Source organism: Pantherophis guttatus, chromosome 2 (genome assembly GCF_059756535.1).
Source record: "Pantherophis guttatus breed Tessera chromosome 2, ASM5975653v1, whole genome shotgun sequence".
NCBI lineage: Eukaryota > Metazoa > Chordata > Lepidosauria > Squamata > Colubridae > Pantherophis > Pantherophis guttatus.
In genome coordinates, this window is record NC_142064.1 from 85,114 (window position 1) to 97,274 (window position 12,161).

General features: G+C 49.8%; 1 protein-coding gene and 1 long non-coding RNA gene across 2 annotated transcripts in view; one reads left to right on the forward strand and one right to left on the reverse strand.

The window, feature by feature from the left end:
• The window catches only part of CA9 (carbonic anhydrase 9), a 32,543-nt gene extending 20,819 nt beyond the window's left edge, over positions 1-11,724 (forward strand). Inside the window, exons 7-13 of the mRNA XM_034441866.3 lie at positions 1,212-1,369; positions 1,454-1,586; positions 9,145-9,192; positions 9,920-9,988; positions 10,811-10,846; positions 11,218-11,311; positions 11,506-11,724. Of these exons, the coding sequence (XP_034297757.2) occupies positions 1,212-1,369; positions 1,454-1,586; positions 9,145-9,192; positions 9,920-9,988; positions 10,811-10,846; positions 11,218-11,311; positions 11,506-11,569 (602 nt within the window). The 3' untranslated portion in view covers positions 11,570-11,724. The remainder of the gene's footprint in view (positions 1-1,211; positions 1,370-1,453; positions 1,587-9,144; positions 9,193-9,919; positions 9,989-10,810; positions 10,847-11,217; positions 11,312-11,505) is intronic.
• LOC117679713 (uncharacterized) lies at positions 148-8,819 on the reverse strand. Its single transcript, XR_004595437.3, has 2 exons — positions 8,638-8,819; positions 148-1,606 (listed from the first exon to the last, which is right to left on the reverse strand). It is a non-coding gene; the product is annotated as an uncharacterized LOC117679713 (long non-coding RNA).
• Positions 11,725-12,161: the final 437 nt, after the last annotated feature.

The window sequence follows — 12,161 nt, forward strand, 5'->3', positions numbered from 1 at the left end:
TGTTAATACTGCAGCCTGGTAATAAAGCTCCCAGTTTGGTAGTCCAAAACCACCTCTGTTTCTTATATCTTGCATCATTTTCAGGCCAATTCTTGCTTTTTTCCCTTGCCAAATATATTTGTGTATTATTTTATTAAGTTCCTCAAATAATTTTTTTCCAATTTTATTGGAATTGTTTGAAATAAGTACAATCATCTTGGTAATATGTTCATTTTAATTGTTGCTACTCTTCCTACAAATGACAATTGTAGGTTCTTCCACTTTTCCAGGTCTATTTGAATTTGTTCCAGCCACTTATAATAATTATCTTCTTTAATTGTTACACATCTTGCTGTCAACTGAATCCCTAGGTACTTAACTTTCTGTACAATCTAAATATCTATTCTCTTTGTTAACTCTATTTTTTGCTTGTCCATAATGTGTTTAACTAAAATCTTAGTTTTCTCTTCATTTATTTTCAGACCTGCCACTTCTCCATATTCTTCTATTTTTTTTTATTAGTTTAGGCCCTATTACTAGGGGATCTTCCACAATAAATGCTAGATCATCTGCAAATGCCTGTAACTTGTACTGTTCCCTTTTAATCTCCATATCTTTTATCTCCGTATCTTGTCTAATGTTCCTGTTTAGTACATCCAGTGTCAATATAAACAATAATGGGGATAGGAGACATCCTTGTCTTGTACCTTTCTTAATGCTAACTTTCTCAGTCGTATCTCCATTTATCATTATTTTTGCTGTTTGTTTATGGCCTTGATCATATTGACAAATCTCTCCCCAAGTCCATCTTTTTAAACTGAGCGATGATACCATTTCCATGGGGCGCATCTGCATCAAGGATGCCTTGCCAGGAAAGCAAGAATGAGCAGGCTTTTCTGCACTGCCCCAGCTGCCTTTAAAAATCTCTTGCCTACAGTACATGACACATCCCTCCAAGTCAGAAGAGCAGGGCTGATGAGGCAAGGAGCTGAAGTCAGAAGAAGTGGGCACACTGGCATAGCCTCGATTAACCACAACTGTTGCTCCTTATGTGAGTGCCAACGATGTCTCTGATCACCACATTCCATTCATCTGAATGAGATGGTGACCTTTTAGGGTGACCTTTGGGGTGTCCTTCTCTTCAGGCAGCAGTGCCCATCTTGGTGGCTCACATCCGTGTGTTTCTCTGTATCCTCCTGGCATGATCCTCACAGAGGTTTCTTCTTTCTTAGGAGAGGAAACTGCAGTTGCTGGCTTTGATGTAGCCAAGCTGCTTCCTTATGACTTGGACCGCTATTTCCGCTACAATGGCTCACTGACCACCCCACCTTGTTATCAGACGGTGAACTGGACAGTCTTTAATCAGACAGTTCGGCTCTCCCAGGAACAGGTTTGTGCTCCATGGTCCTCCTCTCTTCCTCCTTTGAATCCTTTGCCCCCTCCGGGTGATCATCACTGGCCCTTCTCACTGCAGATCTCGGTGCTGGAGGAGACCCTCCAAGGAGACGATGATGAGCCTATCCAGAGTAACTTCCGCCTGCTGCAGGACCTTTATGGCCGGAGCATCCTTTCGAGTTTTCACACCCTTGAGAAGGTTCATCCACCTGGTAAGTGAGCCAAACACCACCTGTTTTCAAAAAGGAAAAGGATTTCCTGTCAAGCAGCCTTACATACAAGCATTCTTCAATCCAAGAATACTATGTTTATTTTTTATTTTTTTAAATTTTATTTTAAATGGAAATAATACATAGTACATATACATCTACATACAAAAAAAGGAAAAAATACAAATATCACAGTGCACCCCCACCCCCGGAGACCACTTTTTTTCCTTATATTTCTTCTTCTATAGTAACTAAAAGATATACAATATATTCCAATTCTGCCAGGGGTGAAATCTATTTACCTTCCCTACCAGTTCGGAAGTGCGTGTCACATGCGTGCTTGGACCCTCTGCATATGTGCAAAGCCTTCTGCGCATGCGCAGAAGGTCAAAAACAGATTACTTCCTGGTTAAAACCAGAAAGTAATGACATCTGGGCAGGTGGGCGGAGCCTCGCGCTGCCACTGCTATCAGTTCTCTGAACTACGCACCACCGCTACCGGTTCAGCTGAACCGGTCTGAACCGGTAGCATTTCACTCCTGAATTGTGCCCTTATCCCCTCCAAAACAACATATATTCTTGAGCAGGTTTATTCCTTTTGCCTTCCACCAACACTGTTTTTATATTTCATTATAATTGTTTACTTTAATCATCCCCTTTTAAAATTTAATTTCTGTTGTTAATTTATCATTTGTTGTTGTACTCCAAAGTTCATTATACCACTCGTTTCTTTGAATATCCCAATTTTGTCCCCAATATTTAGCTATTACTAATCTAGCTGCCATTATCAAATTTACAATCAATTCCTTTTTTGTTTCATTTATATCTTGTTTTTCCACCAACAACAGTAATGCTATTCTCGGTGACATATCTATATTCAAAAGTTCTCTAATTTCTCTAAACACCATGTCCCATATTTTTGTGCACTATCACAATACCACCACATATGTTTATATGTTCCAACCTCTTTCTTGCACCTCCAACATATTCTTGCTCTCTTACCTCCATTACAATACACAGAATACTACCGTGTTTCCCCGAAAATGAGACATTTCCTGAAAATAAGGCCAATCGGGCTTTTCAGGAGATGTGATAATATAAGCCACCCCTGCAAAATAAGCCCCCCCACCAACTACGCGCCCCACTCCCCCTGCCAGGCATGACAGAACTCCTGCCCCTCTTCTCATGGGAGAAGAGACAGCAAGGGGAGCCACATCTTGCTCCACATGTCTCACTTCTTCCCTGCCCTACCTGCCAGAAACGAGTCTTTGTGAGACTCACCGCGCCGCCACCACTGCCTCGTAGAACAGGATACTGCAAGGCTTGTGCCGTTGCATGCAGGAACTGCAGCACAGCCGCGAGGTTCGACATACTGGCACAGCTGCAAGAGGCAAGACACCAGCTGTGCCGGTATAATGAAGCTCGTGGCAGTGCTGCAGTTCATGCAGTTCCTCCACGAGGAAGCAGTGGCAGCAGGAGTCGTCAGTGCAGCGGCCAACACTAAGAATGGGGAGGGGAGGCGACGGCAGCAATGGGACATCCAGTCCCATGCTTACCACCTCCTGCACCCGCAAAATAATAAGACACCCCCCCCCCCCGATAATAAGGCCAAGCCCTTATTTGGGGGTTCAAAAGAAAATAAGACCCTGTCTTATTTTCGGGGAAACACTGTACATTTATAAGGATATCTTTGGAGATTTTCTAGCCCAGATCTAGTCTACTCCTGTTGTGACCAAATAGTGATTACCAAACACAATTCAGTCCTGAATAAACTTATTTTATTAAAACAGCTGAGAATTAATTCATTCTCAGCTTAGTCCAAAACAAATTCTTCATAACCAGTCCATCAGCCTTATCACCAACCTTTGATGTCTTGGCAACCTGCCAAAGGCTTTTCTTGGCAAAAACCCCACAAAGTTCAAGAGATGCTGACAAGAAGCACTGGAATCAACGTTGCTTTTCTACAAAGAACCCAATGGGCTCATTGCTGCTCTTTTAAGCCGTATGGGAGTGGTCAATAATCTTCTGGCCTTACTCCCGAGTCATCCTTTTTGCTTTAGCTGCTCTTGCCTTCTGGCAGTTCTTCACATGCGTGCATTAGGAACAGGCTCCTCCTGTTCCTCTGCCTCTCTGCTATCTGCCTCTGGAGGCTCCAGAGTCCGCGCATCGCTTCCAGATGGCCCTGGCCCCATTTCTGCCTCTGATACAGATCCCTCGTCCGGGCCTTCCCCTGACTCCAGGACTGGCCCATTGTCCTCCCCAGCCTCCTCACTATCCGACGCCATTGCCAGGTCCGCAGGCTGCTGGCGGACCACAACAACTCCAAAATCGTCCAGTATCATCCTAATGGCCCATTTGGGGCCTGATCCAACTCTGCCCATCTTGGCATTGAAGATGGAACAGTTCTCTTTCCTCTCTGGGGGCACCTTGCCTTCCTTCCTTGGTTTGACCTACCTTGTCCTCCTCTTCCATTTCCGTCTCTGGAAGTTCCATCAGAAGCCACCCGCAGGACTCTCCAGTACTTTTTTGTACTTAAAGATTAACTTTGAAGTTTTGGAGATGAATCTCCCATTATTGCTTGGCCTTTATTTTAATATCTTCAATCTTTCATGAGCTTGTGGCCAGAGAATATGACTTCTTAATTTTTTAAAATCAAGGCAGTGCCAACAGTCAGCATAAGCACTTTGGTAATGGGATCAGTTCTGTTTTCTCCATATGACAAGCTAGGAGCCTCTCAGGATCCCATAAGCAGCCTGCAGGGCAACAGAAACCCCCAGGCAGGGAGGGAGGCAGAGGTGGCAATGCTCCCAAGCTAGAGAGGGCCTTCAAGCCCACTCAACTCTCTCCAAAGCCAGCTAAGCAAAGAGCAGGGAATCCATGCCTATGTCCAACCTGGAGGTCCCTGGGAGAAGCAGATGTTGGTCTCCCAGTGGGGGATGGGTGGGAATGCCCCCCCTCCTTTCATTAATGGCCATCTTCCTTTTTTGGGAAGAGAGCCGCTTTCATTGTATGCTAAAATCCCAGGAGGCAGGACATTTCTACCTCATGGGTGGTGGGATTCCCCATGACTATGTAATGGAACAACAGATTCTGTCTACAGTATATGATCTAGCAGAGACCCAAACCAAAAAGATTTTCTAACAACCAGCATGGAAAGTTGGCTGACCAGCTGCCACAAAGCAGGTATTTCCCCCCCACCCACCCCCAGACTGGTGAAACAAGACAGCAGTGGGCAAAGAGGTGTTTGAGCATCTGAAGCTTCTACCTTGTCTTCATGGGCAACCCCTCTGGAGAGAGATGCTGCCACCCACCTGTGAAACTATACCGGCATGGTGGGGGGCAGATATTGCCAGCACCTCATCATCAGGCAGGTACACAAAGTCTGCTTACACTCCCTTGCAAAGTCCACACCAGGGAGTGAAAAGAGAGAGTGACTCATTGCGATAATTTATTTATTTATTTTATTTATTTATTTTAAATTTATATACCGCCCTTCTCCCTGAGGACTCAGGGCGGTGTACAGCCAGAATTAAAAAACATGAAATACAAATATTAAAAACAATTAAAATATATATAAATTTGGCCCAAAATTAAAAATACAAACCAATTAAAACATTTAAAATTTCTTAAGCCAGCCCGGCTTGCTGGAAAAAGTGGGTTTTAAGGGCACGGCGGAAGGCACTAAGGTCTTGGATTCTCCTTATCTCTGGGAGCAACTGATTCCAGAGGGTAGGTGCCCCCACAGAGAAGGCCCTCCCCCTGGGGGTCACCAGCCTGCATTGATTGGCTGATGGCACCCTGAGGAGGCCCTCTCTGTGGGAGCGCACGGGACGATGGGAAATTGAAACTCGGTCACCATCTTCTGGGACCCAGAAAGTCTTCCCTGGTTTGTGCTTCTGCTTCAGCCTTCTGGCTAAGCTGTTTTTGTTAAAAATGAGTGGTCGGGGGCTCAAACATGGGTGGACGATGAAAGGGGCTTCTTGACTGAATTTACCATAATGAACCAAACTAAAAAGACAGTCTGGAAAGAAGCAACGGATTGAAGCAACTTTCAAGATGAAGAAGTCATCTGCGCAAATCCATATATGAATTGGTATCACCAAACTATCCCAGTTCAAGAAAAGTCCTGACTAGGAAATCTAAATATCTGATACCCCTTGAAAGGTACATCAGGAAGTACACCCAGCTGCATCCCTTGCTTCCGGTTTGGGGAACTGCTCACCAAGAGCATCTCCTCCTTGCTGGCCCTTTATTTCGCACTACTGGCCCTCAGCCAGCCTAGAACTGCTGCCAGATGCCAGCCCAGCCTGCCCATTGGCCCAGCTGATTTGGAAGGAGCTGATATATCTATGCCTTTCTTTCACCTCCCTAGAGATCTCTCGGGAAGGAGAAAGAGGCAAAATACCTTTTTCCCATACCTGGGAGACAGGGGTGGGTTCTACTTACCTTTACTACTGGTTCGCAATGGGGATTTGCTTAATGACTGTGTGATTTGCTTAACTGCGGCAAAAAAGGATGTAAAATGAAGTGCGAACCCATGGTGGGGGCAGGGCGGCCATAGAGACATCGGTTGGCGACAGAGGATTTGCTGTGCGAGACGAACTGTAAGGTGTTGATAGGAGGAGAATGCAAGTTCAGGTGTCGGAAATAAATGAGTTGTTTTTGACAGGGAAAACGGAAATGGCACCGTATATATATAAAGGTTAAAAATTTGAGCAAAGAGGTGAACTACGGTACTATATCTTGAGAACATTGTGAGAATAGGAATATGCCAGTGCAGGAACCGATTGATTTTGTTTGTTTATTTAAAACATATAGCTACCCATCTTATACAGCCGTTTACACAGCTACAAATTCTGGGTGGCTCCCAATCAAAAATTAAAACAACATAAAAGCCAGACCACCCCAATGATGCCCTTGAAGTGATGTCCCGGTGCCTGGAGGCCGTGCGGATCTGGATGGGGAGAAACAGGCTCAGGCTCAACCCATCCAAGACCGAGTGGCTGTGGTTTCCGACGTCCCGATATAGTCAGTTGACGCCATCGCTGACTATTGGGGGCGAATCGCTGGCCCCCATGGAGAGGGCTCGCAACTTGGGCGTCCTCCTGGATTCACGGCTGTCTTTAGAAGAGCACTTGACGGCCGTGACCAGGAGGATTTTTCATCAGGTTCGCCTGATCCGCCAGTTGTGTCCCTTTCTGGATCGGGACTCGTTACGCACAGTCACTCATGCCCTCGTCACCTCCCGCCTGCACTATTGTAACGCTCTCTACATGGGGCTCCCCTTGAGGAGCACCCGGAGGCTCCAACTGGCGCAGAGTGCGGCCGCGCGGGTGGTAATGGGAGCGACATGGCGTTCCCATGTAACACCCCTCCTGCGCGAGCTGCACTGGCTCCTGGTGGTCTTCCGGGTGCGCTTCAAGGTTTTGGTTACCACCTTTAAAGCGCTCCATGGCTCAGGACCTGGGTACTTGCGGGACCGCCTACTACCACCAATAGCCTCCCACCAGCCGGTACGCTCCCACAGAGAGGGGCTCCTCCGGGTGCCGTCGGCCAAACAATGCTGACTGGCGGCCCCCAGGGGGAGAGCCTTCTCTGTGGGGGCACCTACTATCTGGAACGAGCTCCCCCCAGAGATACGGAGGATCCCGGATCTGCGCACCTTCCGCCGCGCCTTAAAGACCTTTTTATTTCACCAGGCGGGCCTGGCCTAATTTTCTCCCTCTTTTATAAAAGATTTTTAATTTTTAATATTTTTTAGTATTTTATATATTCAAATTTTAAAATTGGTTTTAAATTGATTGGGGTTTTAATTTGTTTGGGCCAAAACTATTTAATTTGATTTTAATTCCACTTTTAAATTTTGTATGTATGTATTTTATTGTTTGGCTGTGCACCGCCCTGAGTCCTTCGGGAGTAGGGCGGTATAGAAATCAAATAAAATAAATAAATAAATAAATAAATAAATAAATAAATAAATAAATAAATAAATATTAAAACTATAAAACCCAAACACATTAAAAACTCAGGAGTTGACCAGAGTTGGTTGAAATATAGGTGGCTATAGAAGTGATTGAAAGAAAGAAAGAAAAAGATAAACCTGGTACCAAATCAAGGTTCCAGTGTGCAGTCATCTCATCTGCCGCCAGCGCTTGGGGGGAAAACCCAGGTCCTCAGTGCTTCACAGAAGGCTAGGAGAACAGAGGAGGCCTTCAAGGGGAAAGTGACCCATGGGGCACTGAAAAGGCATCCTCTCTGGTTCCCATCAGATGGCAATATTTAAGGGAACGGACTGGAAGCATGCCCAGCCTATCTGACCTGGAAGAGAAAGGAGGTCCTGCAGATAGCCTGGTCCTGTGCCATGGAGGGCTTTCAAGGTGAGGGCCAGCCCTTGGAATTGCACCTGAAAGAAACCAGGAGCCATGGCAGCAACCCATCACCGCAAAAGCTGCCACATTCTGGACCAGTTGAAGTTTCTGAGGGGGACTTCAAGGGCAGCCCCAAATAGAGTGCATTACAGTAATCGAAGCAGGAGGTGACCAAGATATGAGTAACAAGGTGCCTGGCCTCTCCTTGCACCACCACCACCCCACCCCCGCCTCCGATTCAAGATTCGCCGGCCACGGGCTGCTGCGTTTGCCCAGCCTCTGCCGCAGCCCTGAAAAGCACACAAGCCGCTCCCTCCTCCCCGCGCCTTATCAGCGACGCCGGCAGTCAAAGGCGGCACCTGGCCCGGACCAAAGCTCCTTTGGCCAAGCGGAAGGAACGTTTGCCCGGCTCCTCCCCAGGGCGACAATGGCCAAGCTGCATCCCAGGCCCGCCCGGGCAGCAAAGGGCGCTGACCCTCCTTGGCAAGCGAGAGAAGCCGGAGCCGCGGAGCGACCCTCTCTAGGGCTCCCAGCCTCAGCTCTGGCCCTCGGGGCTCTCCCGAACGGCCAACTGGGGCAGGCGCTGGCTTAACTCGGCCTCTCTGCTTTCGACCGACGGGAACCTCGACTGAAACGAAGAGTCACCTTCTTGCCAGATGGGCGGCTGTACAAATATCTATCCCTACCTAAAACACCGCGGGAGACTCACGGCCATCCCCTTTCCCGCTGAGGTTCGGATAGGCAGGGGACTCGCTCCCCCCCCCTTCCCCCAGGCCGCTTGTGTCCTGGATGGAGCGATTAAAATGGGGGTCTGAAGCGTTCCTGGGCTGGCTCCGCGTGCGTGTGCCCGCATTCGGACACACGCGCATGTAAGCGAACGAGCCAGGACAGCAAAACCGGTCTGCGGGTGCGGTTTTTCGGACTTTTTGTCGGAAAAGGGGGACGGGAGGGTGCGATAAGACCAGGTCTGACTAAAGGCATTCCTTCCTGTGGTTATCAACCCTCTTGAGAGCCAGCATGCCCAGGCGGGGCTCCCTTTCCGGAGGCAGGGGAATCTGCCCTGGGTGGGGGTACCCGGACGGGGGAGGGGTCTCCGGAGGAGACCTGCCCAGGAGAACTGAGAGGAGCGGAGCAGGGACTCAAGTGTATCTGGCTCTGGGCGTGTGCAGCTGACTTTCTTTTGTGTGTTGCAGGTGGAGGGCCTTCGGAAGAGGGAGGGGACCAGGCGGAACCCAAAGCAGGTACTGTTCCAGAATCCCTGGCTCTTCCTGGCCGGGCTTGTGGGGGCGGGGCTGCTTTTTGCTTAGAGGTTCAGAGCTGAACCCCTTCTGTTCCCCAAGGTGAAACTTGTTTTTTTACATTTAACCTGATCCTTGAATTAACCTGGTGATTCATTTCATGCAGGGTACTGGTGCTGCTTGCCCGACAAGGTTGTGCCGGGCAAAGTCCCCAACCCAGCTAATTAAGCCCAAGGGTTTAGCCGGTCTTGTTGGGGGCTCCTTCATTCTCTACCCACAGGTCAACTTCCTGGAGAGGCCAGGAAGAAATGCCTCCCCTCAGTCTGGAGTAGTGGCAGAAACAGGCAGGGGGAGGTACTTTCCCAACCGTCCTCACAGAGACCACTTTGCTTTATCTCTCTCTCCCCTCCCCCCCCCCAAAGCTCCTGCCCCTGGTGGCCACCAGGAGGACTAAAGGGACTATTGAGAAGCTGGATGGGAGGCTGCCATTTGCCCCAAATTTTTCAAACCTCTGTTGTGGGGATGCAGCCACTGGCCTTGATTCAAGATGCTTAGGAAGGTGCCTTTCAGCTGCAACCCAGAATGCAAGAAGGAAACTCCTCCCCGCCACCCCAATCCTGATAGGCAGCTAAACCTGGATGCTTCTGCTGGGGGAGGGGTGAGGAGCAGAGGAAGAGCAAGGGAGAAGCTGACTCAGAAAGAGGTTTGAGTCCCTGCTGTCTCCCTCTAGGCGGAGTTCTCTCCTCTCCTCTGCCAGATGGCGCCCCAAGAGATGGCCTTGACCCGACTTCTGGAAAAGGTACTCACCTGGCCACACCAGGCTGGGTTAGGGTCAGCTGGCTGCCTCCTCCTTTGCTTCAATGACAATCTAGAAGCTGGTTGGTGTGTGTGTGTGTTGGGGAGCCAAAGTCTTGCCAAATGGCTTCTGGACACATTCTGAGTGATTTGTGGCCACTCTGGGTTGAGCCCTTCAGCTCCAGCCCAGAGGAGGAAGAAGACGTGAGGTCGTCTCCCTTCCCCCACGAGCACTGGGCTGCTTCCATCCCACTGCCTGTTCCAGATCAGAAGCCCTCACTGGGCACAGGGAAGAGTAGGTGGGTCTCAGAAGGAGCAGCCACTGGTCACCTTCAGCTGGACTTGGAGCCAAGGAAGGTAGAGGCTGTGGGGTCAAAATACCTCCTGGGGGAGAACAGCGCAAATGTCCCCTTTGGGCATGATGCTTAACTGGCAGGAAGCAGAACTGAAGCTGCTACCTCGGCAGTATGGTCACCATTCACACAGGCCCTGCAGGCTGGGCTGCAATTGGGCTGCTGGCAGTTTATGCTTCAGTTCGGCTCTTCTCTTCTGGTGGCGTGAATCAGGCTGGCACAGGGAGTTTACTTCTTGGGCACCACCCAGGCCCAGCCACTTTTACTACCCTTTGCCCAGCTATAGCTCATGTGACCCAAGCTCTCTCTCTCGCAAGCAACCATTGCAATTTATTATGAGCATTTGCTGCCCAACTCTCAGCGGGTGGGGCTCTGGGCAACTCCAACCCAAGAAAGGCAGCTTGCAGGGGTTTTGGATTCACTTCTTCCCAACCTCTGAGCTACTCTGGTTGGTCTTTCTGCTTTGCTTCCAGATGCGGAGAAGCGGGTGGGCATCTCCCTTCACACAGGTAAGCACCTGGGCATCTGCTTCCAATTGGCCTGCCAGTTCTCCTTTCCCACTGCAAGTGTGATGGCAACACCATCAGCAATTGGGGCAACTCCTGTGCCCAGAAAAAGGCCAGGTCCTTCCACAGGGCTCCCAGAGGTGACTCACCTGCCTCTGAAGCCTGAACAGAACTGGGGAGGGGCTAGGCAGCCACTTGGGGTGCAGGGGAGAGGGAGAGGTTGCTGCATGTGAATTCCCAACAATATTCCTACTGGCTGGGTCTGTGGGGCTGCAGTCTGAAAACTTTTCAAACACCAACATGATATGCGCCCCCTCCCCCAGGCTGGCTTTCTCTCTCCCATGGGGGATTCATCAGGGAACCTTTTTCTGCAGGGGACATTCTGGCTATTCTCTTTGGATCCCTCTTTGCGGCCACAGCACTTGCCTTCCTCTTCTTCGTTCACAAGCACCGGAGGCAGGCAAGCAGGTGAGAAAGCCCCACAGCGGGAGACAGCACAGCCACCTCTGGAGGAGAGCCCTGTGGAGCCCTGCTTCCTGCTTGGCCCATGTGCTTGTCCGCTTCTGTGCGTGCCCAACTAGGATGCAAGGGCCCCCAAGGAAGGCCAAGCAGGTGGGAAGGAGAGCGATTCCGATGTCACCCGTTCCTTTTTCTCTCTGCAGGGCACAAGCCACAAAGCCTGCTGCCCTCTACACTCTGGCCTCCACTGATGAGCATGCACTGTAGCTGATAGCCCACAGGCCACACTCTGCCCCTCACTCTTGGAGCTCCTTCCTGCCCCATCCTCTTCAAAGCCCCATGAGCCTCCCCCTCCTCCCCTGCTAGCAGCTGGGGTGGTGCTCAGGCCAGCCAGAGGAAGAGCAGCTCAAAGACAAGAGGGGCGGCCAGCCCAGCAGAGCTGGTCTTCCTGAGAAGGCTCCCCTCCGGACTCATGGGAAAGCGAGGCCACCTGCCTAAAATGCAGACCACTATGCTCCTGAGACGCTTCTAGCCAGAAACCTGTGACTTACCTTCAGACTCTCCAGCGGGAAACCACAGGCTGCTCCAACTGTGGCAGCACCTGTCTGGCTGCCAGGAAGTCTTCTTGGCATAAGGGTTGCCCATCGACTTTGTAGAGGGCTGGTGCCACAGAAAGGCAGGGAAGAGACTCTGGGTCATGTCGCGCTCTCTCTCACACACCCTTCTCGTTGGGAAGCCTCATTGGCCAAAAGCTGGACTGATCTGATTAATGGCTTCTTTATGGCCTGCACAAACACAGCAGCCTTGCCCCTCGGCCGACTGTTCTTCGCAAGCTCATTGCATGGCTGCCGGATGGTAG